This window comes from Megalobrama amblycephala, unplaced genomic scaffold (genome assembly GCF_018812025.1).
Source record: "Megalobrama amblycephala isolate DHTTF-2021 unplaced genomic scaffold, ASM1881202v1 scaffold420, whole genome shotgun sequence".
Lineage (NCBI taxonomy): Eukaryota > Metazoa > Chordata > Actinopteri > Cypriniformes > Xenocyprididae > Megalobrama > Megalobrama amblycephala.
In genome coordinates, this window is record NW_025953369.1 from 24,209 (window position 1) to 50,351 (window position 26,143).

At 39.9% G+C, this 26,143-nt stretch overlaps 1 protein-coding gene across 3 annotated transcripts; it reads left to right on the forward strand.

Moving 5' to 3' along the window:
• Nucleotides 1–25,942, forward strand: LOC125261513 (ankyrin repeat domain-containing protein 50-like). Of its 3 annotated transcripts, XR_007183333.1 has the most exons (6): nt 1–195; nt 2,641–3,351; nt 9,396–9,613; nt 20,692–24,233; nt 24,351–24,504; nt 25,236–25,942. XR_007183333.1 is itself a non-coding variant. In XM_048180067.1 (5 exons), exons 2-4 carry the CDS (start codon nt 2,891–2,893, stop codon nt 24,228–24,230), a joined length of 4,218 nt encoding a protein of 1,405 aa, XP_048036024.1. In that variant the 5' UTR covers nt 1–195; nt 2,641–2,890; the 3' UTR covers nt 24,231–24,233; nt 24,334–25,942. The 3 variants fall into 3 exon arrangements, 2 of the variants coding, with proteins under 2 accessions (XP_048036024.1, XP_048036023.1); XM_048180067.1 differs by having other exon boundaries at nt 24,334–25,942; XM_048180066.1 differs by having other exon boundaries at nt 24,351–25,942.
• Nucleotides 25,943–26,143: the final 201 nt, after the last annotated feature.

Genomic DNA, 26,143 nt, shown 5'->3' on the forward strand with positions numbered 1-26,143 from the left:
GTCACGACCAATGGGCGGAGTCTCTGGTCCAGCGAGTGTCGGTCTGCGGGAGGAGCTCCACAGAACAAACCGACACACAACCCGAGTGGAAAATGTGAAAGGAAGAATCGGGATTGGAAATAACGACAGAAAACCGGCATAAGAGTGTTCCTATGTGGATGAGACATGATATGTGGGAGTACAGAAGCGCTGAAGGTGAGATATTTATTAGATTTTTAGCTGAAGTTCCACTCAGAGTCACCGCGTCTAGCCTGAACGCGAGTGACGCGACGCGACAAACTAGAACGCTCCCATTATGATCAACGCAACGCTTGCCGTGCCGACAGTTGCGTTGAATGTAACAGGAGCATTCTGTTGTTGATGCGTCGCGTCGCGTCGCGTCGCTCGCGCTCTGAGCAAACGGCCAGTTTTAGCCGTTAAAATAACCGACACGATTCAAATAAATGTTTTTATACAAGAATAATGAATGTCTAATGCTGGGAAACTCGGACCCGTGTAACGCGTGTGTGGGTGTTCAGAGTCTTTGTCACCCGGGACGGGCGGAGCTCGGGTTGGTTTATGTGACCCGTTACTGTTTCTGTCGGGTTCTGAACGCGTTTGTTTTGATGAGCCGCTTGAAGAATCGCAGCGCTCAGATTCGCTTTGGCTCTTACAGACATTTGCTATGGTGACCAAAGTTTCCATTAAAAACAATAGCGACTACACTATAGTTATTCTTACCACAGTAAAACCCTGCTAACTCTGAATTATTATCAGCTAACGTTACTGTCTTTAAAATGAAGAAATTTGACAAATTAACTTACTGTTTTAGAGAGATCCCTTATTATTTTAGCGTGATTTTACAGAAATAACTGAGGGTTTTATTATTTGGCGACACAGTCTTGATTTGTTTTCTATTAGGAGACACTGGCTGTGTGTCAAACCTAGTCAGCATTTTTGGGCCATCATAGTATCGTTGTGAATCAACAACATTTTTGGGCATCATATTATGTTATGTTATGTTCCGAGTCATCCCTGAAAGTCCTAAAATGCTGCTGATTCACGAGATGTTCCTCCTCACAGTTGGCTCAGTATTTGCATATGTTTCAGTGGTTCGTTGCTCTTTTGAATGTTGGCCAAAATGCTTGCAGCATGTGTATGTGATGCCAGTGATGCTGTCTAGTTAGGCAGCACATACGAGGTGCACTTGGAAAGAACCAATGATGCTCATCGGAGGTATTTGCATAGGAATTTTTGCGAAATAGCTTGCTTCCTAATCTAGTTGTGAAATAAACCTGTATATCATGTTGATTTGGAAAAAAGTGTCTGCTAACTCCATAAATGTAGATATTAAGTCAGCATGGCTCAGTGGTTTTTCAGAGTGAATTTGCATTGATTTTATTCATGATTTATTGGTTGATGTAAACTGAAGTGTGATGGTGGACTGATAAAGTTATTATATTTTGATGAATTTTTATTCATTATTTATTTACATTAATACATTTGGCTGATGCTTTATCCAAAGCGGCTTTCATTGCATTCATTGTATACATGTTATCAGTTCATTCTCTTAGGAATCAAACTCATGATTCTTGGGAATTGAACCCATGACTCTTGGGCATCGAACAAATGACTCTTGGGCATCAAACAAATGACTCTTTGGAATCGAACCCATTGACTCTTGGGCATCGAACCCATGACTAATGGGAATCGAACCCATGACTAATAGGAATTGAACCCATAGAACCCATGACTCTTGAGAATCGAACCTGTGATTCTTGGGAATCGACCCCATGATTCTTGGCAATCGACCCCATGATTCTTGGGAATCGTACCCATGATTCTTGGGAATCGAACCCATTACTAATGGGAATCAAACCCATTGACTCTTGGGCATCGAACCCATGACTAATGGGAATCGAACCCATGACTAATAGGAATCGAACCCATAGAACCCATGACTCTTGAGAATCGAACCCGTGATTCTTGGGAATCGACCCCATGATTCTTGGGAATCGACCCCATGATTCTTGGGAATTGAACCCATGATTCTTGGGAATCGAACCCATTACTAATGGGAATCGAACCCATAGAACCCATGACTCTTGAGAATCAAACCCATTGACTCTTGGTCATCGAGCCCATTGACTCTTGGTCATCGAACCCATGACTAATGGTAATCGAACCCATGACTGATGGTAATCGAACCCATGACTGATGGTAATCGAACCCATGACTCTTGGGCATCGAACCCATGACTAATGGGAATCGAACCCATGACTGATGGGAATCGAACCCATGACTGATGGGAATCGAACCCATGACTGATGGGAATCGTACCCATGACTGATGGGAATCGAACCCATGACTGATGGGAATCAAACCCATGACTCTTGGGCATCGAACCCATGACTAATGAGAATCGAACCCATGACTCTTGGGCATCGAACCCATGACTAATGAGAATCGAACCCATGACTCTTGGGCATCGAACCCATGACTAATGAGAATCGAACCCATGATTCTTGGGAATTGAAACCATGACCTTTTGCTAACACCATGTTTGAGCTAATTGTTCACTAAAATAAGTGTTAAGAAAGTAAACAGGGTGAATTTTGATTACATGTTTGCTTTAATGGTGACTGTGTGTGTTTATTTCAGGGTGTTTCATCAGCCCGTTAGAGCCGCATTATGGAGACCTCACTGTGTAGGGTCTGAAACGCCCCCAACATTCAACCCCATTGCCTTCAGGCTCCAGTTCTGCATTGGTCCTCTGCATTCGTCGAAGGGAGGAACGGTCACTCAAACTCATCGTCATGATGATGAACGGGTGTCTACGCAGACGCCCTCTCTGGATTTGAGCATGCCCAGTACAATCTGAACGCCCCTCTTGACCCGCAGGACACAGATCATGGCCCAGACCAGCCTGCTGCAGGGCAAACGCTTCTACTGCCGCGAGTGGGTCTTCCACAAGATCCAGCACTGCCTTCAGGAGAAAACCAACAACCTCAGCGCTCCGGGAACCACCGAATCGCTCCACCCCGTTGGCGGGCCGGGGAAGGGCGGGTCGTGGGGGGTTCTGCTGGTCGGCGGTCCCGGCAGCGGGAAGACGGCTCTGTGTACGGAGTTACTGTGGCCCGGTTCCGTTCACGGCACCCACCGCGGGCTGCACCAGCACTGTCTGGGCTTCCACTTCTGCCGGCCGGAGGACTCGGACACGCTGTGTGTCAGTGGGTTCGTCCGCGGCCTGGTGTCTCAGATATGCCGGTCGGGACTCGTCCCGGATTACGAGGAGAAAGTGAGAGAGCCGGTGGTGCAGAGCGCACTGCAGCCGGGAGAGTGTGAGAGAAACCCAGCGGAGACGTTCAAGAGGTGAGGAACGCGCGTCACCACATGCAAACATTTATTTGTCAAATCACATTTATTTCTATAGAGCTTTATACAATATAAATACACAGAAAAAAAGGATTATGGTGAAATGACTTCAACTTTTGACTTTTTAGCTATAAAGCAGTCGATATTGTCAATGGTAGTTCTCATTCGATGTAAATTTGTCATTCAGAAGAGTAGATTTAAAACACTTAATTCATGAAAAGTTCCTGAAACGATAAAGCAACTATCTGTTACTATTAGAATATATGAAGTTGGGCTGCACGATTAATTTAAATAAAAGCAGTGATATGACATAGTGCAATTATCAAATCACTAGGGCTGCCCTCGACTAAAGATTTTTCTAGTCAACTAGTGGTCGTTCATTTAAGCGATTAGTCGACTAAACGTATGTTTATATTAATAAACCATATCAATCATAATAATGAGCCTTTAATTGCCAATACTGTAGGTATATAATACATAGCCTAATCAGCGCTCAAACACACACATAAAGTTTGCAGCAGCACATCGGCAAATTAAAAAAGTGAAAAAAAAAACAGAAGGAGACTGTCTGAACATTTTAATAATTTATTGATAAACCATTTGTGTGTTTTTGGCAGCAGAGATGAAGTCGACATTGCTGACTCGTCATCTTTGCAGTAGTGGATCCACCTATATGCACGTTTCATACAGATTACATAATCTGAAAATACTTGTTTTAGATTTGAATTGGTTCATTCAAAAGTAGACATTTCAAGCTTTATATAGATTTATTTCTCAAGCTCACAGAGACCGAGACGGCAGAAAGCACATCCTGTTTTTCATTATTTTACAAAAGTACAATGTTTTGTTGCTATTGTGAGTTTACAGAAATGAAAGCAAATCATTTACAGTTTTGAATGTTGAATTATTATTTTCTGAATGACCAAAAATGGAGTATTTTAAGTTAAATGCAAGTGATCGCACCGGCGCCTTCATGTCATGCAGTAAGCGCGAGCTCCACACAAACACTTGAATATGCACCAAATAATAGCGCACATTAACATTAGAGCAAGCGTACTTGTAAAGTTGCTACTACTTACACGTTTCAAGTAATAAGCCATATTTGAAGCCGATGAATGATAGGCGATTGTTTGGATTTCCTGTCGTTAGTGGTCGGTCTGTCACAGACAGGTTTTTTTTTTTTCTGTGACTAACTGACTAATGCCAGTTTTGGTCAATTAAGCCTTTTCTAGTCGACTAACGGTTAGAAATCGGTTACAAATCACAAAGGCTACGATTTAATGAAATGTCTGTGCTGTGTTTCAGAGTGAAGCGCAGCACTGTGTTCATTTACATGTGAGCAGCTCATGATCCATCTCAGAATCGCATACTTGTGATAAGAAGCTCTTATTAACAAAAGAGAATTTTTAAAATAATCCCTGTGGTTTTCTGCCAAAACAAAAGTTTTATGGTTTAATGATGAAGATATTTGATGAAGAAATGAAGACAACCATAAATATTTGTTGTGATTTTACAGTTGTAATGTAAAATAAAATTATTAATATTATTATTATTCTGAAATACTTTTTTTCTTTTGTATTTTAATTTTATTTCAAAATATTAATACTTATTATTATTATTATTATTATTATTATTATTAAAAATATTATTATTATTTTATTTTTATTTATTTTTTTGATTAGGGTTGCACAGTATATCGGTACTATGGTAGTATCACAATACTAAAGCTTCAAAATACTGGCGATGCCCGTGTTTTTTTTTGTTTTTGTTTTTTTTGTTTTTTGTTTGGTTGTTTTTTTACGGTAGTATTGTCAATATGGTAATACCATAAGTATTGTATGTGCAGCACTTACACTATTTAAAACGTTCATTTGAACACTTATGGCTGCATAAACAATGCAAGATACAAGGCTCTCAAATACAAGAGAGCCGTTGCCTTTTTGTTGTGCCCTGTGTAATAAATGCTGTGTTGAATTCATGCCTTATTGAATGTTATCCAACGATTCAGTTCAAACACACATCTGGTGTGTGTGTGTGTGTGTCTGTGTGTGTGTGTTGCAGCATTTCACACATGCTTTGTACTCCATACAAAATACCAGAATAAAGTGGATGAAATGGCTTGAGACTCAAACTCTGACTCTAACACACTTTTGTGTGTTAGAGTCATGAAAACAACGCCACAGTGCAAAAATTATCATATATTAAAAATTCATATTTATATTTCTTTTGACTTTGAGGTGAAATCAGTTGTTGACACGTTGAGCGTGAAGATCTCTAAAGATATCCTGGAATGATTCATCAGCAGTGAAGCACTTAACCCGCCTGCTGACCGCGGTAAAAACACAGTATGTCAGTGACCCGATCAATAAGCTTCAGTTTACCACCATAGCGGACGTTTCCTTTGACAACAGCACCAGATCCTCATCGAGTCTGAAAGCTTCTGGCCTATAAACAAAACGCTGTCTTGACACGACCCAAACCCAACCTCAAACTAAAATCAGCATATTAGAATGATTTCTGAAGGATCATGTGACACTGAAGACTGGAGTAATGATGCTGAAAATTCAGGATATAAATTACTCTTTACTATAAATTCACATATAAAACAGCTTTTTTAAACTGTAAAAATATTTCACAATTTTACTGCATTTTTGATCAAATAAATACAGCTTTGGTGAGCAGAAGAGACTCTTTCACAAACACACTCACCCCTAACGTTTTAACGGCAGCCTAGTGTAAATTCTGCAAAGACAGAACTGATACTGAATACACCAAACGCTGACTCATAAATCATATTCATCTCGAGCTCTTAACACAAACACAGAGCTCTTACAATCATCTACAGACCTTCGCTCACATTCAGCAGAACTGCAGAGTTCACAGAGTTCAGGTGTGAGCTGCAGGTGAGACCTTCACTTGAGGTTATATCAAAACACATGTCCAAAGGCAAGAGTTCGTTCACACACACACACACACACACACACGCACACACACGCACACACACACACGGGTTTGTTTTGCTATCTTAGTGAGGACTAAACCTGCCCATCACAGAAAACATTCTGCTTTTTTACATTTTTAATAAAACATTGTTTAGTGTGTTTTTAAAGCTATTTTAAATATGAGGACTCAAACAAATTTCATGTTTACGTCGTAATACCAGTGTAATACCCATGTCATTTACACATTTGTGTGCTCATAAATCACAAAAATGCGCATGCACACACACACACTCACGCAAACACACATGATGCATGCACACACACATGCAATGCATGCACTCTTACACACACACACACACACACACACACACACACACACACACACACACAAACACACATGGTGCATGCACACACACATGCAATGCATGCACTCTTACACACACACACACACACACACACACACACACACAAACACACATGGTGCATGCACACACACATGCAATGCATGCACTCTTACACACACACAAACACACACACACACACACACACACACAGCTCTGAATCAGATGGGTCAGTTTGGACCGAACGCTGATCTGAAATCAGAATCGGTTTATTTATTCCAGCGCAGTATATTGAGGGTTGGTCATGCGGTTAAGAACTAATGAAGGATGAACGTGCTGGATCTCTGTCTGTCTCTCTCGTTCTCTCGGAGAGATGATTCAGCAGTTTGTAGCCGATGGTTCAGACAACATTGAAAGAGTGCGACTCTTTTCCTCTGAACAGGTGCAGATGTCAGTGTGAACAATCATGTAGTTTGTATTTGATTTAATCAGTGTCTTTTCATGCCGACATTGGTTCACCTGGTTCACCTTTCTCTGTGTTTTGGATATGCACACATTTGCATATTGTGGAGTTGGATATGCTTATAGTAGTTGTAGGATGGAGTTATTAACTGATATTGAGGATTATGAAACTTGTGAGGTTATGTTTATAACAATTTGGTATATTGACAAGCCTAATTACTATTCGGTGATGATGTGTGTCACTGACACGGTTAAATGATGCAATGACTGCTACCTGACAATCTGCTTGTATTTCACTGCTGTAGTGCATGCTGGGAGATTTCAGGCCATGCGCCCACACTCATGCACAAACACACTCTGTTAGTGTGTGTGACGTGGGCTGAGAGCCCGGTTCACAATGAGACTCCATCAACCGCCATATTCAGACTCGTCTCTGTCGTCTCGGTCAGATATGCAGTATTTGAATAATGAAGCTGTGACATGGTGACTGATTTTACTGCAGATGTAAGAGAGTAAATGCTATTGATACAGTCTTTGCTTAACCTTGAAACTGCACAAGTCATGTTGTGTACCATCAAATCCAATGTATTAAAATCCATTTAAAATTCTTATCATGTGCCTTTAACAAACAGCTGCCAGAGTGTGATTTTATAATGAGAAGCTGTGTAATCGTTCCTGCTTTGACGATCTGTTTGATTATTCAAAGAACAATGTTATGCACTCACAAACTCACGGCACGCCAAAATAAAAGTTCAGAAAACTGTGTGTAGAAACACACACAAACTCACAGGTCTTCACGAGAACCCGCCAAAATAAAAGTTCAGAAAACTGTCATGTGATACATAAACTCACGGCTCTTCACGACAACCCGCCAAAATAAAAGTTCAGAAAACTGTCATGTGATACATAAACTCACGGCTCTTCACTACAACACGCCAAAATAAAAGTTAAGATAACTATCGGCAGAAACACACAAACTCACAGGTCTTCACCACAGCACGCCAAAATAAAAGTTCAGAAAACTATCGGGAGATACACAAACAAACTCACAGCTCTTCACTACAACACGCCAAAATAAAAGTTCAGAAAACTATCATATGATACACAAACTCACGGCTCTTCACCACAACCTGCCAAAATAAAAGTTCAGAAAACTACTGGCAGATACACATTCAAACTCGCAGCTCTTCACTACAACACGCCAAAATAAATGTTCAGGAAACTATCATATGATACACCACCTCGCGGCTCTTCACTACAACACGCCAAAATAAAAGTTAAGATAACTATCGGCAGAAACACACAAACTCACAGGTCTTCACCACAGCACGCCAAAATAAAAGTTCAGAAAACTATCGGGAGATACACAAACAAACTCACAGCTCTTCACTACAACACGCCAAAATAAAAGTTCAGAAAACTATCGGGAGATACACAAACAAACTCACGGCTCTTCACCACAACCTGCCAAAATAAAAGTTCAGAAAACTACTGGCAGATACACATTCAAACTCGCAGCTCTTCACTACAACACGCCAAAATAAATGTTCAGAAAACTATCATATGATACACCACCTCGCGGCTCTTCACCATAACCCGCCAAAATAAAAGTTCAGAAAACTATTGGCAGATACACACACAAACTCGCAGGTCTTCACTACAACACCCCAGAAATATATTACTATTGTAAAGCAGAAAGTACTTTTTTTTTTTTTAAAGCATTTATTTTTAGAATAGAATATCACACTTTTTTTCATCCATGTTAATAATTTAAACCGTAAACCTTTGTAGTGCAGCACAGAAAATAAAAAGGAATTGCTAAATTTGACAGCGTTTTAAAATATTATGTAAATTGTGCATTCATTTGATTACCACTGTTTTTGATAATAAATTTGTATTTAATCATAAAACATTATAAAAAATATAAAACACATTTCAAAATTGAAATGAGAAGGGTTTAATAATGTAATGAAGTTTAATAATGTTTTATGAATTAAATTAATTAGATGTGCCTTTAGTTTATTGAAATTTAATTAAACCATTAAAATGGAACCCATATAAAATAAAACTGAAAACATAGAATTGGGTTAAAAATTAAATGCATTTAATAGGGCCCTGTACTAATATATTTGAATCACTCTTGACAAATTACTTGCTGAATCTGACAGAGTTGAACTCTTTTGTGAATGTGGTAAAAATGCACTTTAAAAACATTAAATGTTACAGCAAATTTTGTTTTAGCAGTATGTTGTAAGAACCTGAGATACATGTTCATCTGTGTGTGTTTGTCTCTCAGGTGTGTGTTGTTGCCGTTGTTGAGCTGCAAGGCTCCGTCTCAGGCTCTGTTTGTGGTGGTGGACTCGGTGGACGAGGGCTGTTTGATCGGAGACAGAGACCAGAGGTCAGGAAACATCGCCGAGCTGCTGGCTGCCCATCACGAGCTGTTCCCGCCATGGCTCCTGCTCATCTGCTCCGCCCGCCGACAGAACAAACACATCACCAAACTCTTCACAGGTGACGCTCTTTACCTGCACTGTGTGATCACAGAGGACCATAATCTGATTATCATTTATCAGATCAGAGCAGCAACTGTACTGACGTTGCGATTGTGAGTTTTGTGTGTTATACAGTGATAGGCTGATAGTGTGTTTCTAGGGCTGGGCATGGACACAACTTTCACCATTCAATTCGATTTCGATTCAGTTCTGATCTTGATTTAAGTTGGGAACATTAATATTGAAGGTTAAAACTGATTTGTATACAAACATTTAAATTCCACATACGGCAGTTTTTATAATAATAACCTTTTTAATGACATAATTGTTTCAACTCCAGTTTCTGAAATATGAACATTTTTATAATTCATTCGTTTGAAGTATTCTGTCTTTCTCTTTCATATGCTGGTTTTCCTCATTGTCTATGAAGAACAAAAATCGTCTGCAAGGTATTGTAAATGTGTGCTCAAAAAATATGGGTGTTCTTTTGAGTAGTCTTACATCTTACTATAAGCAGAGACACCCTTGTAACAAATAAACTTGTTTTCAAGACAGGTTTATTCAAACATACATTAAATATTGAAGTAAAAATATAGTGCATATATTTATCAGAATGCTCTTCTAGAGTTATTTTTTTTTCTAGCTAACTTTTGAGTTTATGGTCATTGAATGGCTTTTCTGAGGTAAATGTGATGTTACATGACTCAAGCTGTTTTATTGACGTCTTTCCGTGGTTAAAACACTGATCGATTACATGAGACATGATTCGTTTCAGCAAGTTTTGTATCTTTCAACACCTTCTGATGTTCATTCATGTTTATTTGGTGCTGTAACTAATAGTAAAGAGAAAGAGATGATCGATTCAGTGATCTGTCACCACACATGAAAGAGCCACAAAACCACATTTATTGACTGAATTTAGTGATAAAACTGGCATCAAAGCACAAAGATTGTTGTGATTATTGGATGGCAGGAGCTACAAATAATGTTTAGTGAAGTTTTGTTCATGCATCAACTGAAAACAGCACTAAAAGATTGATTCTTGGGATTTACGAATAAATATCGGGTTCATCAAAATGAGAATTGATTGAAATCGAGAAATTTAGATTTCCAGCCAGCCCTATGTGGTACTTTCGCTTACTTAGTTTTTCCAGATGAATACAATATTGTAATGTGTTCATTTTAATAATAATATGCCCCAATAGTAGAAAGGAAAGCAGTTGTTGTGTGTTCGAGATCAGACTGGATGAGTTTCTCAGCGCCTGCAGCAGGAAATCAGCACCAGATGTGTGAATATTTCTAATGAGCAGAAAGACAGTGAGCATGTGTTATGTGAGGACAGATAAATGCTGCTGTTTGCTTTGGCGGTATGGATTCTGTCTCCATAGCCGTCTGAAACAAAAACCGTCATTGACAAAGTTTGTTAAATCTGTCCTGTGTCTTTCTCACTCTGACGTTTCTTCATTTTTTCTGCATTTTTACACTTTTGTAGCATATTATTCTTTCTCTGTTTTTATTAGAAAGAGATTTTGATATACATTTTTGCTTTTAATATATTTTCATATTTTCACCCTGATTTTGACATTTAAATACTTAGGCTATAGAATCTGGCACGGCACTACATAAGCAAACATATTCTTTCTCAATTGCCACTTGTAATATTAGTAAAGATTTCTTGCCCCAAAACAGAATGATTGACACTGTGGTAACCATGGCAACGCTCTGGCATCCTGTGCATTTGGAATCCACTTTTTTTTTTTTTTTAACTGAAGTAATATTACAGCGACCAAAGGGGTCATGATGACATGAATTTTTAAAAAATTCTTTTAATATGTTCCTTGAGGTTCATTTATAATGTTAATAAAGTTTTTTTGGCATAGAAAAAATAAATACATATGCAGAAAAATAATTATTTTCAACCCTCATTCTGACCTTCTCTCTGAAATGATCCGTTTTTAAGGCGCGGCTCCATTAAGACTTGTCAGTAAATGGCCGCTGTTATGATTGGCTACCGTCATTGCATAGGAAACAGTATCAATGTTTTGAAAACATCATCTATATAAAACCATGATTTTCAGACAAAGTATTATGAAATAATTGACTGACGGTTTGTGATACAGCTGCTTTAGATCCAGCACTTCATCTGTCAACAAAAGATTCTTTGCAAACTCTCCTTTACACTGTGCCTCGTTTACAAAACAATCTGTGGTCAAATGCTCCGAACAAACATATAATCCTCTGACGCGATCCGGGACTGCATTAAAATAAACCATCCACAAATTTTTGTAAAGGCGGTTGTTGAGTTTTTCATGAGTTCATTCGTTTGTATGTGTGTAGAGAATACGATTAAGCACTAAAAGTTGAACTGACAGTCGAATTTATCTGCAGTGTGGATGTTCAGACGTTTGAATGTGGCATTGATGCATAAATGTGGCTAATTATATGTTGATGTGCTCAAGGTTATGATGTCAGATTTCTGGAGATGTTTTTGCAGTTTTGTTTCAGTAAATGCTCTTTTTTTTTTTGTTCTGCGGTTCTGAGTTTTGAAAGTTGCCTGTTTTTGTAGAACACGCTGTCATATGCCACGCGTTCACAATTTTTGCAAACCACAAGCTGTAATATTGCACAAGCACATATTAGTCTTGTGATATTCAGTCGTCTCACATTGCTTTGTGTTGTGTTTGTGATGCTGAGATACTGTGACATCCCAGCTGGACTGAGAGGACTTTATTTGAGATTTTTTGGCATTTAGTGTGTGTGTGTGTGTGTGTGTGTGTCTCAGCACAGAAACAGGCGGCAGGCTTTCAGAATCCAGGTCAGTTTATGGTAGTAAAAATACACTCTGTTCGTGTGTGTGTGTGTGTGTGTGTGTGTGTGTGTGGCGGCACACAGTAAACATCAGTGACCAGTAAACACTGACCTCAGACCAGAAGATCAACTGAAAGCCTGAAGTGGTTCGTGTGCAGCATTAATATCCGATGCATTAAACCATAGATTATAAACACCTGCATCACATGATCAAAATTCACTCGATTCACTTTCTGAGTTCACATTCATGCTCTTATTGTGCACATTATTCTGTTTTCTGCTAATGTAAGGCTGTTGGTGGGGATGTTAATATTAGCTAGAAACATCATCGCATATCCAATCAGAACTACTTCCGGATGATAATTAGAGTGAGATTGAGGCGCTCAGTAGCAGGTGAACTAGAGATGCACCAACACAGCTGCTTTGTTCTGCGAGTCAGATGTCAGATTCACCCGACTACACGACATGCGTACACTTATTCATTAACACGTTTGACCGTTAGCAGTGTTTGGGTGAGAGGGGCAGATCTCTGTGACCTCTGTGCCATTCCCATGGTGACGGGGCTCATGGGTCAAAGGTTAATCTGTGGGAAATAGTGCAGAACCTTCATACTGTCGCACTGCTGGTTTAAAAGAGTTTGTCATGGGGTTGTCACAATACCAACTAGGGTTGTGCGATATTGACAAAAAATAATGTCTCCATTTGTTTTTGTGCTGGTGCGTTGGCTGGTTTAGGCCGGTTGTTGACAGCTGACTCCTGAAGCCTTTCATATTCTTCATATTCTGTGTGCTGATCAGTTCACAGCGGTGACGGAAATTCATTTTTTTTCATTAAGGTGCAACATTTGCCATCTTAAATTATTTTCCATGGACATTTTAACCTTTATATGGGCAGTTTTTCTAACTTCATTTTGTGTATGCATTATCATGTAAAATATATCATTATAATTCTGAATTCAGTAATTAATTTTTTGCACTGCAGAAGTGACACAGAAGCTGCATCTAAAGTATCTAAAGTAAATGTGTTTACACTGCAATTACAACTGCATAAATTATGATGAGATTAATGTTTAAAAAATAATATTCTGAATTTTTTTTTTTTTTTTTTAAAGAATGAAATACTTTAAATAAAAAAGTCACATTGAGTCATTCATTTAGACTCATTCAAACATCATTCAGGAACAAAGTAAACAGCTGTCTTTATGAATGGAACATTGATTCATTGATTTGTTCATAAATGATTCTGATTCATTCAGGAATGAAACACAGCTGTGTTTTGCTCAGAGACACACAACGGTTTTGTCACAGCTTTGTTTTGAACTTTTTCAGTGGCAAATAGAGCAAAAACAGACAATATTGACAAGATTGCGTCTTGTCACAATAACTTATTTATTGAACTGTTTGTATAAAATCAATAACACATTTGATATTTGGGGGAAATACTTGTGTATGAATGCTTCTGGTTTTCGCTTTCAGTGCCGGGAATCTGCACAGATCAGAAGGAAAAACTCTCTCTAACACACACACACACCCAGAGAGAGAGCGAGCCCTTGTCCACATGTGAAGCATATGTAAGAGCTTTGATTTGTTTGTTTTTTAAAGTTACAATTACCTCAGCTGATAGAATAAAGATACAAATGAATGTTTTTTTCAGGTAGGTCTAACAGTAGTATTCCGGTACAGAAATACTACAAAAATTGAATAAAGCAATCAAATGTAAACAGTGGATAGTCTTCAACTTAAATTAAAAACAGATTAATCCTTGAAATTAAAGTTAAAAAAAAGTTATTCAGTCAAGAGCAGTGAGTGATTTTCTGTCTTTTGTTGTTTGATTAACATTAATGACACAGACGGCAGCAGGTTTATTAGGCTGCTGTCACTTTAAGAGCGAATGCACAGATCCAATATACTGATACTCATATTTTCTTTCTTAACTGTTTACATTCAATAAAGACATAACCGACTGTGTTTGAAGATACTCGCCAAGATGGGCATTTTGGCATATTTTTTTGTGTGTATTTGGCCGTTTAAGAGCAATAAACCATGAAAAAGAACTTAATTTGGTACTAGTGAGCTGTTTGCAAGGCAGCTTTACGTGCCAAACACATGAATATTTAAATTGACATGACTTAAAAAGACATGAAAATGATAAACTTTTGTGATGATACAAAAGTCAAAAGTCTTGTATTTGCACCGAAATTCAGGCCCTGAGAATATGAATGTGTATCTCTTTTGAGCTCATGCTTCATGCAGACTGAAAGAGCAGGAAGTGCCTGGTGTTGCTGTCTTTCCTGCAAACATCCCGTACCTTGAGCTGTCATCGTACAGATGATTCCCCTGCTTCCTGATTGGCTGACTTGTTTCTCTTTTGTTCTTATACTAGTTTTTAAAATAGTATGGAGCTTAAGATGTGACAAATCATTTTGACTTTGTAATAACAAACAGCAAATGTGTTTACAAGAAAATGCACTTATAATTAATGTAGGAACACATCACACGGTGATAAACATTATAATACTAAAGTATAGCTACAAAAAGCTGCAAAAATTGCATGCTGAATTGAGAAAATTGTGTGATTAAATCACTAACTAACCAACGGCAAGGTTGTGTGTTCGATTCCCAGTGAATTCCCAACTGATCAAATGGATGCAAAGGAAGATCGATGCAGTAAAACCAACGCCATCGTTACTGTTCGTATCAATGTTTATGAAGTGCTGAAATTCAGATATGATAATAGCCATTTGATTTCTGACCAATCATAACGGACTGGGCCATCTGACCAATCAGAGCAGAGCAGGCTCTCAGAAAGGCGGAGTTTAGAGAGACGACTCCTTGATTTAACCGTTTCAGACACTGTGAGAAAAGAGCAATGGATATTACGGGAAAATTAGTGTTTTTGACCTTGGATGCATGTAAACCTGTTGTAACAGACTCAAAACAACATTAAGAGCTTCTAAAATGGCATAATAGGGGCACTTTTAAGTAAAATAACATACTATGATATCATACTCTTCCACTATCTAGTTCAACAATAGAGCAACAGTCTTTCATCTCCGTCTGCAGCGGAGAACATGTCTGTGCATGATTTTATGTTTGTATATAATGATTTTAGCTCTCTCTCTCTCTCTGTGTGAGAGCCGTAGAGTCCTCTGACTCAACACACTGCTAAAAATCACTGCTGAAGCACTGCATTTGGATCAGAACTCACGCACACACTTGAGCTTTGAATTGGGTAGCTTGTGTTCGGGAAGTTTGCTGATTCAAGTGTATTTTTAGGAAACTTTGCTCTCTTTGGTTAGAGCTCATCTCATATAATTACAAACGCGGAGCAGCAGACGCTCGCATGTGTAGGGCGGTCGAGGGAGAGCGATGTTTCATTCATGCAGAACCTTCACCGCATGTACAGAGAGCGAGTTAAAATAGGACGTAATCAGGAGACACATGTGCGTGGGGTTTAGGATTTCTGTGCGGCTTTAACATCTGACTGTCACGACTCTATTTCAGACAGACTGGAAAGGCCAAATCGACCCCAGATGATTTCAAAGACGCCATCTTAACTAATGATTGTTTTGATAATTGATAATCTGAATAATGACGCTGAATTTGCAACATCAGTCTAATGAACATTGAATTGAACTGAATCAACAGTGTCTTTAGAGCACAATTTGAGACATTTTTGAAGCTCGTGTGAGATTACAGAGGTTCTTTTTGAGAAGCAGGAGACTTATGCAAAAGGTTTGATCTCAATGCAGACAATGTGAAACCGTTGATCTCATTTGTGAAACCTCTTTCCTCTGGGAACTCATGCTGTCTCTTTACATGCATATGAAGGTTCACACACCCAAGTGCAGTTCACAATGGCCACTCCTTATGTAAGCACACCTGTCTGTCGTTCTGTCATATGATTGATGAATTCATTTATGGCTGAAGATCCAGTTTCCTCTCCAACAGCCTGCAGCATCTCCTGAGCCTGCCTGTGAATATAACAGCAGCGTCTCTTTTCTCTGTCGTTGTTGTTGTCAGACGGCTTTATCAGCAGGTGCTGTAGAGTTTCTGACCTGCCGTTCAGACTGGAGAAAAACGCTGTGAACTCCGTGTAAATGGCTAAATGCAATCAATGCTTTTATTATGTCTGATATTTTCAAATAGATCTGTGCATTATTGTGATTGCAGCCTTTTAGACTTGCCGCAGCAATAATACTGAGAAAAAGAGAATGATCCCTCACTGTGCTTGTCTGGAAAACTTTCAGATACTGAAAGCACTTTATTTAATTGCTTGTAACACATTTCTTTGTTGCATTTTATTACCGTATGTTTGCTTGTATGGTTTGAAGCTATATTTAGTTACAAGTAGTTAATTAGAGGTATCATGTCACAACATATTGCAATACAAAAATGCAGCAATATGTATTGTGGACAGCGACAATATTTGTTGTATATACTTCACCCAAAATTAAAGTTTAGACAGAATTAATTTAGCATCAAATATGATGAACCCAGAAGGTCACACATTTGAGCTCCTATGTTTATTAACTATTATTAAAAAATAAAATGAAAAATACCTTATTTAATTAATAAAATACAGTATTTAAAACCTTTTGAATGTATGTTGTCAGAGAGTGTAATATGTATCTAACATATTTCTATATTTTTAGCTAAACTGAATCAGGAGTATTTCTATTCTGGTGTCTAATACTTAACATACAATTTGATTTATTATTAATTTCTAATTATTTCTAAGTACTTAAATTAATTTACAATTTATAAATAAGTAATTTAATAAAAATAAACAAATAAATTTGATAACCAAAGTCGCAAAACTAAAGTTTTAATAATAAAAATATATATAGATCAATACTTATTTTAGAATCGGATTGTGATTTTAAAGTATTAATAATAAATAAGAAGTAATATCTGGCACAGAACCACCTTTTCTTCTGTGGAAACCTGGAGAACAGGGTCAGATTTGGCACTGGTATCCTGTTGCTAGAACAGGGCTTTCCTCGACCTCCCGACTCTCTGATTGAAAGTACATGTGTTTGGTAGGATGCTGAAAACATAAAGAAAGAGGTTTAGTTGGCTAGAAAAAATAACTTTTTTTGAATGCTAAATCTTGAATATGCTCTGAACTCTTGAAATGACTCCAGTGTTTACTAGATAGACAGTAATTTGTAACCCGTATTCTAAACCCTGTGAACTCTTTAACTGGTGGCAGCTTTCCAAACCCAACATCCCTTCAACCTACTTAAACAGATGAGTTAGTTACATGCAGGCCCGCTGGCCAAATAACATATTTGGGTCATCTGTTCCACTGCCCCACTTTTAGTCCCCCTACAAGGCCCCTTCCTCTTTCAGCCTTTCTATTTCCTTCATCTGGAGTCGCACAAGCTCAAGGCATGGAGACTGTTGTGTGTTTTGAATGGCAGGGTGAAGGTCTGGGTCAGTTAGTCCACTAACGACAAAAACAACCCTCAGCTGGGCCGGGGCTCAAAGCAGGAACATGGGTTGTAACCTGCAGTATATGCTTTTGGCCCTGTTTACACCTGGTATTAAAGGGTTCGTTCACCCAAAATGAAAATGATCCCATATTTTACTCACCCTCAAGCCATCCTAGGTGTATATGACTTTCTTCTTTCAGTCAAACACAGTCTGAGTTATTAATAAAAATTCCGGCTCTTCCGAGTATTATAATGGGAAAGAATAGTAGCCGAGATTTTGAAGCCCAAAAGAAAGACATATACACCTAGGATGTAACCCTTTAAGATGCATTATGGTAGATCGGATCACAAGTAGACAAAAGAGAAACATTCCCATTTACGCTTGTTTTAATCTGTCTCTTTTGTACACTTTCGACCACTTCTGTCCTGATATCTTCGAGGGTAGGGTCTATGGGTGTGTAAATGTATGGGTTTTTCAGATCTTTCGATCTAATGAATGAAATAAGCTCACACAATTTACATACGAACACGACCGGAGATGACGGAAAAACATACGGTGAGCAGCAGCTTTCATTTCTGCTCATAAAACCGCAAAAGATCGGCTGAACACTGTGAGTGTGTATTAGAAATCAGGAATGGTGAGAGAACATTGTGCTTGGTACATTTTTCATCTTCAAACCAAACTTGGGTCTTCAGCCGACAAAGTTTAAATCCTGTCTGGTTAGAACGCTTCAAATAATGTTTACGCATTAGGTCAGTCGGTGGAGAGTAGGAGGTCTTTTGTGTCGTTTTGAACACATTCAACCACATGAGAATCTATACTATGAAAGCAATTCGGTCTAATGCGTTTTCGACTGCCTCTGGAAGTGGTCGAAAGTGGACAAGCTCAAAACATTTTAGAGCCCTTTTACACCAAAACGCATCTTAATACCAGGTGTAAACAGGTCCTTTGACTAATCCGGTTATTGTGAGAGGTAAACTGGATCTAAATGTTATGCAATAACTAGATATTGAAAACCAATGGTATGAAGGAGAAGAAGAAAAAAAGATAGCATGGAAGGCGGGATGATTTTCCACAGGTGTGTCTCTGTTGTCATTCATGCTCCGGTTTAAATTTCACACAGGTTTTATTTGGGAAACCTCAGCTGTTGACGGCAGCCCCGGGCCTTAAGCACCAAAGACAAAGAAAATAACTCCTGAGCCCTTTCAGAAAGATGGACGTTATATAATCTCATTCAAAAGAGGTTTTGTGAACTTTTCAAACACTAAGGGACTGGCCAGGAAAGATGTAATCTGTATTCTGTTTTTGTTTTGCTGGTTTGTCTTTCTGAACAGCTGAAACACTTTTCTGGGGTTTGACTTGAAAAGTGTATTGTATTAACTTGGGATTGTTGTAAACATACTCCTTTCAGAGAGGAAGAAGTCCTATTTTTATCCTCTTTCCCATAGAAAATAGACTTGTATAGATTGTATGAGTGAGTGACCAATTAAATTACATGGGGGAAAAAATGCTTTGCTGCTCTCCCACCAGTGGGGGCTACAGAAAGATTAAGACATATGTGAACGACCTTAGAGAAGTTCATGTTTTTTCCTTTCCTTTGACCTCTGAGTTTGAGTCCATGGGAACTGTAAATAAAATCTGTGCATAAAATTCTTGATCTGCCCTTCGGGCCCTTGTTAAACAGGCATGCCGACCCAGATAAAACTATGGAATTTGCACTTATCTGAAGCAGAATGCCTAAGCTGTTGACATCTGTTGGCATAAGTGCTTGTTTGTAAAACCCTTGGTTCTGCCTTGTTTTATTCTGCAAATGTCTCTTTACAGTTTACTTGAAACTCTTGAATGCCTCAAACTGTGTGAAGTTGCAGATGTGACCTAGTTCTGCCACAGGAATCATTATACGTCTTGTTTTATTTGCTAGAGAAAACAAAGCAAATTCCACTCATCTTTTCTGCAGGAAAAGTGCCTTTATCGGTGACTTCTGGACTTGAGTTTTGTATATTCTGTAAGGTGATGAATGTCTCTCTGTCTCTCTCTCTCTCTCTCTGTGTTTTTAATGCTGCTGATATAGTTGAGTGCACAAGTTTGCATTCCTCTTGTGGTATCTGCAAGATGTTTACCATTTAAAAAATGCATTTTGTTTTCATGTTTAGCATTGGCCTGATGAAACAATTTCACATAACAGATATATCCCACAAGGCAAAAGAATAGTTGAACTGACTTAAATGATCCTGTTATCATCATCTTGGTTTTTCTGATTGTGTGATAATCAATGACTGTTTGTTTGTTTTGTTATAGTTTTGAGCAATAGGTGCAAACATTCATTGATGCTCAAGAAGACACACTAGGAACCAAGGGGGTGGAAACTTTGTAAACGGGATGAATAATGTAAATGATTATTGTCTTGTGGGAAATGTACGTGTATTATATAGCTTCTGAAGGTCTTTTATCTCTATTATTTGTATGAATTCTGCAACTTAGGAGACAAAAGGGGTATTCAAACTCTGTAAATTTGTATTTTTGAAGACACATCTTTTCACATCAAACCTAATTTTTTTTTTACCAAAAACCCAATTATTTTTGAAGATGCTTGTCAGTTGGGAGCTGACATCACCAGATCAAATATGCAAAGTCAGTGTTGTCTGCTGAAAGCTGTGTCCCAGTTTTCTAAAATTCAGTAAATGCTATGACTTTATCCACAATTTATGTGTCATATTCTCAGGCTGATACTCATAGCAATCTACAGCTATCAACTTACTGTTTTTTTTTTTTGTTGTTAGAGTAATGTTATGTGTAAACCTCACAGATCTCAGGCCAAACTAATCGCCTTTTGTCTCTGTCCTCTTTGTAGGATTCCGAAAGATCAGCCTAGATGACCTACGGAAGGCCTACATTGTAAAAGATGTGCAGCAATACATCCTCCACCGGCTAGACCAGGAGGAGGCCCTACGGCAACACCTCACCAAGGAGACCGCAGAGATGCTGAACCAGCTTCACATAAAGAGCAGTGGCTGCTTCTTGTACCTTGAGCGTGTTCTTGACGGAGTGGTTGAGAACTTCATCATGCTGCGGGAAATTCGAGACATCCCGGGGACACTGAATGGACTTTACCTTTGGCTCTGCCAGAGACTGTTTGTCAGAAAGCAGTTTGCTAAAGTCCAGCCTATCTTAAATGTAATTCTGGCTGCCTGCAGGCCGCTGACTGTCAGGGAGCTCTATCATGCAGTCTGGACTAAAAACATGACTTTGACAATGGAGGACTTTCAGAAGAAGATGGACATTCTCTCCAAGCTGCTTATTAATGGACTCGGCAGCACTAAGATCTTATTTCACTACAGCTTTGCTGAATGGCTCCTGGATGTTAAACACTGCACACAAAAATACCTTTGCAATGCAGCAGAAGGACACAGAATGATGGCCATGAGTTACACATGCAGAGCAAAGCAGCTTAAACCTCTTGAGGTGCAAGAGTTTGCCTATCATCTGATCAACTCTAACCTGCAGATCGAGCCCTTTAATCTCGCCCTTTGGATGGTGTGGAATGGCACCCCTGCTAAAGACTCCCTGTCCACTTCCATCCCAAAAGAACAGGAGGTGCTTCAACTACTTGTCAAAGCTGGGGCTCACGTTAGCAATGAAGATGACCATGCTTCATGCATTGTGCAACAGGCCTTGGAACGTGAGGACTCCATTCGAACTCTACTAGATAATGGCGCTTCTGTTAATCAGACTGACTCCAACGGGAGAACTCTTTTAGCCAATGCTGCGTACAGCGGAAATCTGGATGTTGTGAACCTTCTTATCTCTAGAAGAGCCAACATGGAGTTGGAGGACAACCATGGTCAGACGGCACTTACTCTGGCCGCTAGACAGGGCCACACCAAGGTGGTCAACTGTCTCATCGGGTGTGACGCTAACATCAATCACACAGATCATGATGGCTGGACCGCCCTTAGGTCTGCAGCCTGGGGAGGCCACTCGGAAGTTGTGTCTGCACTCCTGTATGCAGGTGCTAAGGTGGACTGCGCAGACGCAGATAGTAGAACTGCCCTGAGAGCTGCTGCTTGGGGAGGTCACGAAGATATTGTCCTCAACCTTCTTCAGCATGGAGCCGAAGTGAACAAGGCAGATAATGAAGGACGAACAGCGCTGATCGCTGCAGCATACATGGGCCACAGAGAAATTGTGGAGCATCTGTTGGATCATGGGGCTGAGGTCAACCACGAGGATGTGGATGGCAGGACGGCACTCTCTGTCGCTGCTCTTTGTGTGCCAGCAAGCAAGGGCCACGGCGCAGTCGTGAGCCTACTGATCGATCGTGGAGCGGAGGTGGACCACTGCGACAAAGACTGCATGACTCCGCTTCTGGTGGCTGCCTACGAGGGCCATGTGGATGTGGTCGATCTGCTTCTTGAAGGTGGAGCGGATGTTGATCATACGGATAACAATGGGAGAACACCTCTGCTTGCTGCAGCGTCTATGGGACATGCTTCTGTTGTCAACACTCTGCTTTTCTGGGGTGCAGCAGTGGACAGTATCGACAGTGAAGGCAGGACTGTGCTGAGCATTGCATCTGCACAGGGGAACGTAGAGGTTGTTAGAACTCTGCTGGACAGAGGACTCGACGAAAACCACAGAGACGACGCAGGCTGGACGCCTTTGCACATGGCCTCTTTTGAGGGACACAGACAAGTATGTGATGCTCTCATTGAACAAGGTGCCCGCTGCATTGAGGTTGACAATGATGGACGTATCCCTTTGATCCTGGCTGCTCAAGAGGGTCATTATGATTGTGTGCACATCTTGGTGGAGAACAAGTCTTGTATTGACCAGAGAGGGTATGATGGGAGAAATGCTCTTCGAGTTGCAGCACTAGAGGGACACAGAGACATTGTGGAGTTGTTGCTGAGCCACGGGGCAGATATTGACTTCAAGGATGCAGACGGTCGGCCAACACTTTACATCCTGGCACTTGAGAATCACCTGGCAATGGCAGAGTACTTCCTCGAAAATGGAGCCAATGTTGAGGCCAGCGATATGGAAGGGAGAACAGCCTTGCATGTGTCGTGTTGGCAAGGCCACGTAGAGATGGTCAGGTTGCTGATCAACTACCATGCAGATGTGAACTCATGTGATAATGAGAAACGATCTGCTCTCCAGTCTGCAGCTTGGCAGGGTCACATAAAGATTGTTCAGATCTTGATTGATAATGGCACTGTTGTAGACCACACATGCAACCAGGGTGCTACAGCTCTGGGCATTGCTGCTCAGGAGGGGCACATTGATGTGGTTCAGATTCTTCTAGAACATGGTGCAGATCCTAATCACGCTGATCAATTTGGACGCACAGCCATGAGAGTGGCAGCCAAAGGTGGTCACAGCTCCATAATCAAACTCTTGGAGAAATATGGTGCCACAAGTCTCAATGGCTGTAACCCATCTCCCGTCCACACCATGGAGCAACAAATGCCAGTTTCAGTTGCAGGGAAAGTGCAGTCACTCACTATAAAATCTAGCAGCTCTGGAAGCACAGGAGCTGGTGATGTGCATTCTGCAGGACGAGGACAATCCAACGGACCTGTTCATGCTTTCAGCTCACCGTCAGAGTCTCCAGACTCAACAGTGGACCGGCAGAAGTCCTCCCTCTCCAATAACTCACTCAAAAGTTCAAAGAACTCTTCACTGAGGACCACCTCGTCCACTGCGACAGCCCAAACTGTCCCCATCGACAGCGTACATGCCCTCTCTTTCATTGAGCAGATCCAGCAGCATTCGTTGCCTCGCAGTCGCAGTCGACAATCCATCGTTTCTCCCTCCTCCACCACCAGGTCTGTAGGCACTCAGCCTGGCTCTCCAACCAGCGAGTTTGACTGGAGCCAGGTGAAGCCAGGCCTCAAGTCCACCAAAGCATCCAAGAATGGCCAAAACTGCTCGAACAAGGGAACATCTGGTGAGAAGAAGAAAAGCAAGAATAGTTCTTATTCACAGGGCCAGGTTCTTGAGTATGAGCTGACTCAGTTTGATAAAAGGCTTGTGCTCAATAAGCCAGTGTCCAGCATTGCAGTTAAAGATCCTCAGTGTAAGATTATAGTGGGCAGATCCAACACCGTAGATTCTGTCCAGTCGCAAGAGCAGTTTTACATTCAGCCCCAGAGCTGTGCAGAGAAGAAGAGGAACGGCATTATGACCAACCCCAAATACCACCTACAGGGAAACCAGGTTTTTCTTGGGAGAGTTTCAGTCCCCAGAACTGTTCCCAGCAGGGGCCACCAGGACCTACTGGACAATTACCCAATTGGGGAGACGGAATTAAGCCTGAAACAAGCCCTACAGCTCCAGATTGAAGGATCAGACCCTGGGTTAAACTGCAAAAAAGAGACACCATTATAACTGGTGAGTACATGACATTTAAAGATGTTTGAGAAAAGTTTGAGAACCACTCATATATGTATTGTAGGACTGCCAATAACTTCTCAAATTCTGACCCGTGTAGTTTTGATGCCGTTTCAGATGTCTTAATCTTTATTGGTCATTCAGAAAGAGACTGTGCCAAAGTGAACGCTTTCATCCGCAAAAGATCTGAAACCATTTCTCACATTTCTCTGTGGAACATCTCAAGAAGAAAGGAAAATGAAAGAACTGAATGGGGGATTGTCGCCCAACGGTGATGCAAATTAATACTTGTGCCTGTCAATGCTCCAACCTTCTTGTGATGACCATGATGCACACAGACGCTTTTAATTTAATGCATTAATATTTAATAGGCAGTGGATGCACTTTCTTCCTTTGTTTTCTTTTTTGAAAAAATCTAAATTTAATTTTTTTTTTTTTTTGCCTTTTAATGCTTTGTTTGTTTTTAAAAGAGTTTACTTTAAAAAAAGAAATGTAATTTTTTTTGTTTTGTTTTGTCTTGACCTGTATAAGTGCAACTGACAGCAATGTGCCGCTGGAGTACGTTGTTTCCTCTGACAAATATCACAAACTTTCTGTCATATTCACGTCTGAGTCTCTTAAAATCTCCATTAGTCCTTCTGTGCACTCATAAAATCATGAAACCAGTCTTAGTTTACTCTTCGCACATATTTATTTTGGAGAAAAAGCCGCTTCCGTGTGTGCTGTATTGCTATTATCATGGTGCTATGATTTGGCGTCGCCTGCTATAATTTTTTGTATTATTTTTTCACAGGCCTGAACCACAAATGTCTTATTCCGTCATTTTAACAATATATTATATTTGTAGCATTATTGATGCCCTTAAAGAAGAGTAACTCTGGCTTTACCATGCTTCATTATTTAGTCCCTGTGGGACCTGTCTTTGTTTATTTGTTTGTTTGTGTTTTCCTCTATTTACATAATTGCGTATTTAAACAACTGACGGTGTATCGTTAACTACAGAGTTTGGTGCTAAATGCAGAGTTCTCAGCGACTGAAGAAAATGCAACAAGGGTTAGCTTGTGTCGCGGTGAGAAAGCGGCAGGCGATGTCAGGGACTTCTGATTATAAGGTCACTGAAAGGTCATTGTGCTTTTTACTCATGCCAAGCAGCAAACCGCAGTAATATTTGGATTTCAGGATAGGGTTTTTGAAATGTATACTCCTCAAGCCAAAGTTAAAACACAGTGAGGATACAAAAAAGCCCACGGTCTTCTGAAGCCGGATCTCATGTCTCCGAGCCGTGGGTCTCTGTGGGGGAGGGTGAATCGGGTGGGTGTGGACTGGATTTCAGACATCTGTTTGCTATGAGAGGAGACGCTCAGTAAGGCCATATTGGGTGTAACTGCATCAGAAAGCTTGTCCTCTGAAGAATTACAGAAAGGCACTTTACTAAGCCTGGGACAAGGACACTTTTAAGATGAAGATGAACCCTGGACAGTATTCAGAAATCTCAAGCCATCTGTGTTACTGATGTTTTTTTCCTCCTTTGTTCAGCTGTTTTGGTTCTGAGCCTGGAGTTCGTTTAAAGAGAAGTTTGATTGTAAATAGCTGACTGTGTACATCGAAAATGTTCACATTTTGAAATTTAATTTCCTGTATTATATTGAGCTGAATTTTCTGACATATTAAAGTGCTTAATAAACATATCTGCTTTTCTGCCAAAGCAATTCATTCTTAATTTGTGGTGTTTTTTTTAAGTCGATCATGACTGTCACTGTTACTTATGCTGATTTGAGAAAAAATCCCACAGACTTGCATTGCAGGAGGGACTCAGAGATTTTAGAGATATACAGAGATTTTATAAGGGTAAGCACCACTCTAAAAAGTAATTCAGGGGACCTGTTACCACAACTTTAAGGGGTCACTGA

Bases quoted from the DNA above. Each gene is read 5' to 3' on its own strand.
- LOC125261513 (XM_048180067.1), top strand. From the start codon at position 2,891: ATGGCCCAGACCAGCCTGCTGCAGGGCAAACGCTTCTACTGCCGCGAG. The intron at 3,352-9,395 runs GTGAGGAACGCG...TTTGTCTCTCAG, and splicing joins CCAGCGGAGACGTTCAAGAG to GTGTGTGTTGTTGCCGTTGT. The intron at 9,614-20,691 runs GTGACGCTCTTT...TCCTCTTTGTAG, and splicing joins CATCACCAAACTCTTCACAG to GATTCCGAAAGATCAGCCTA.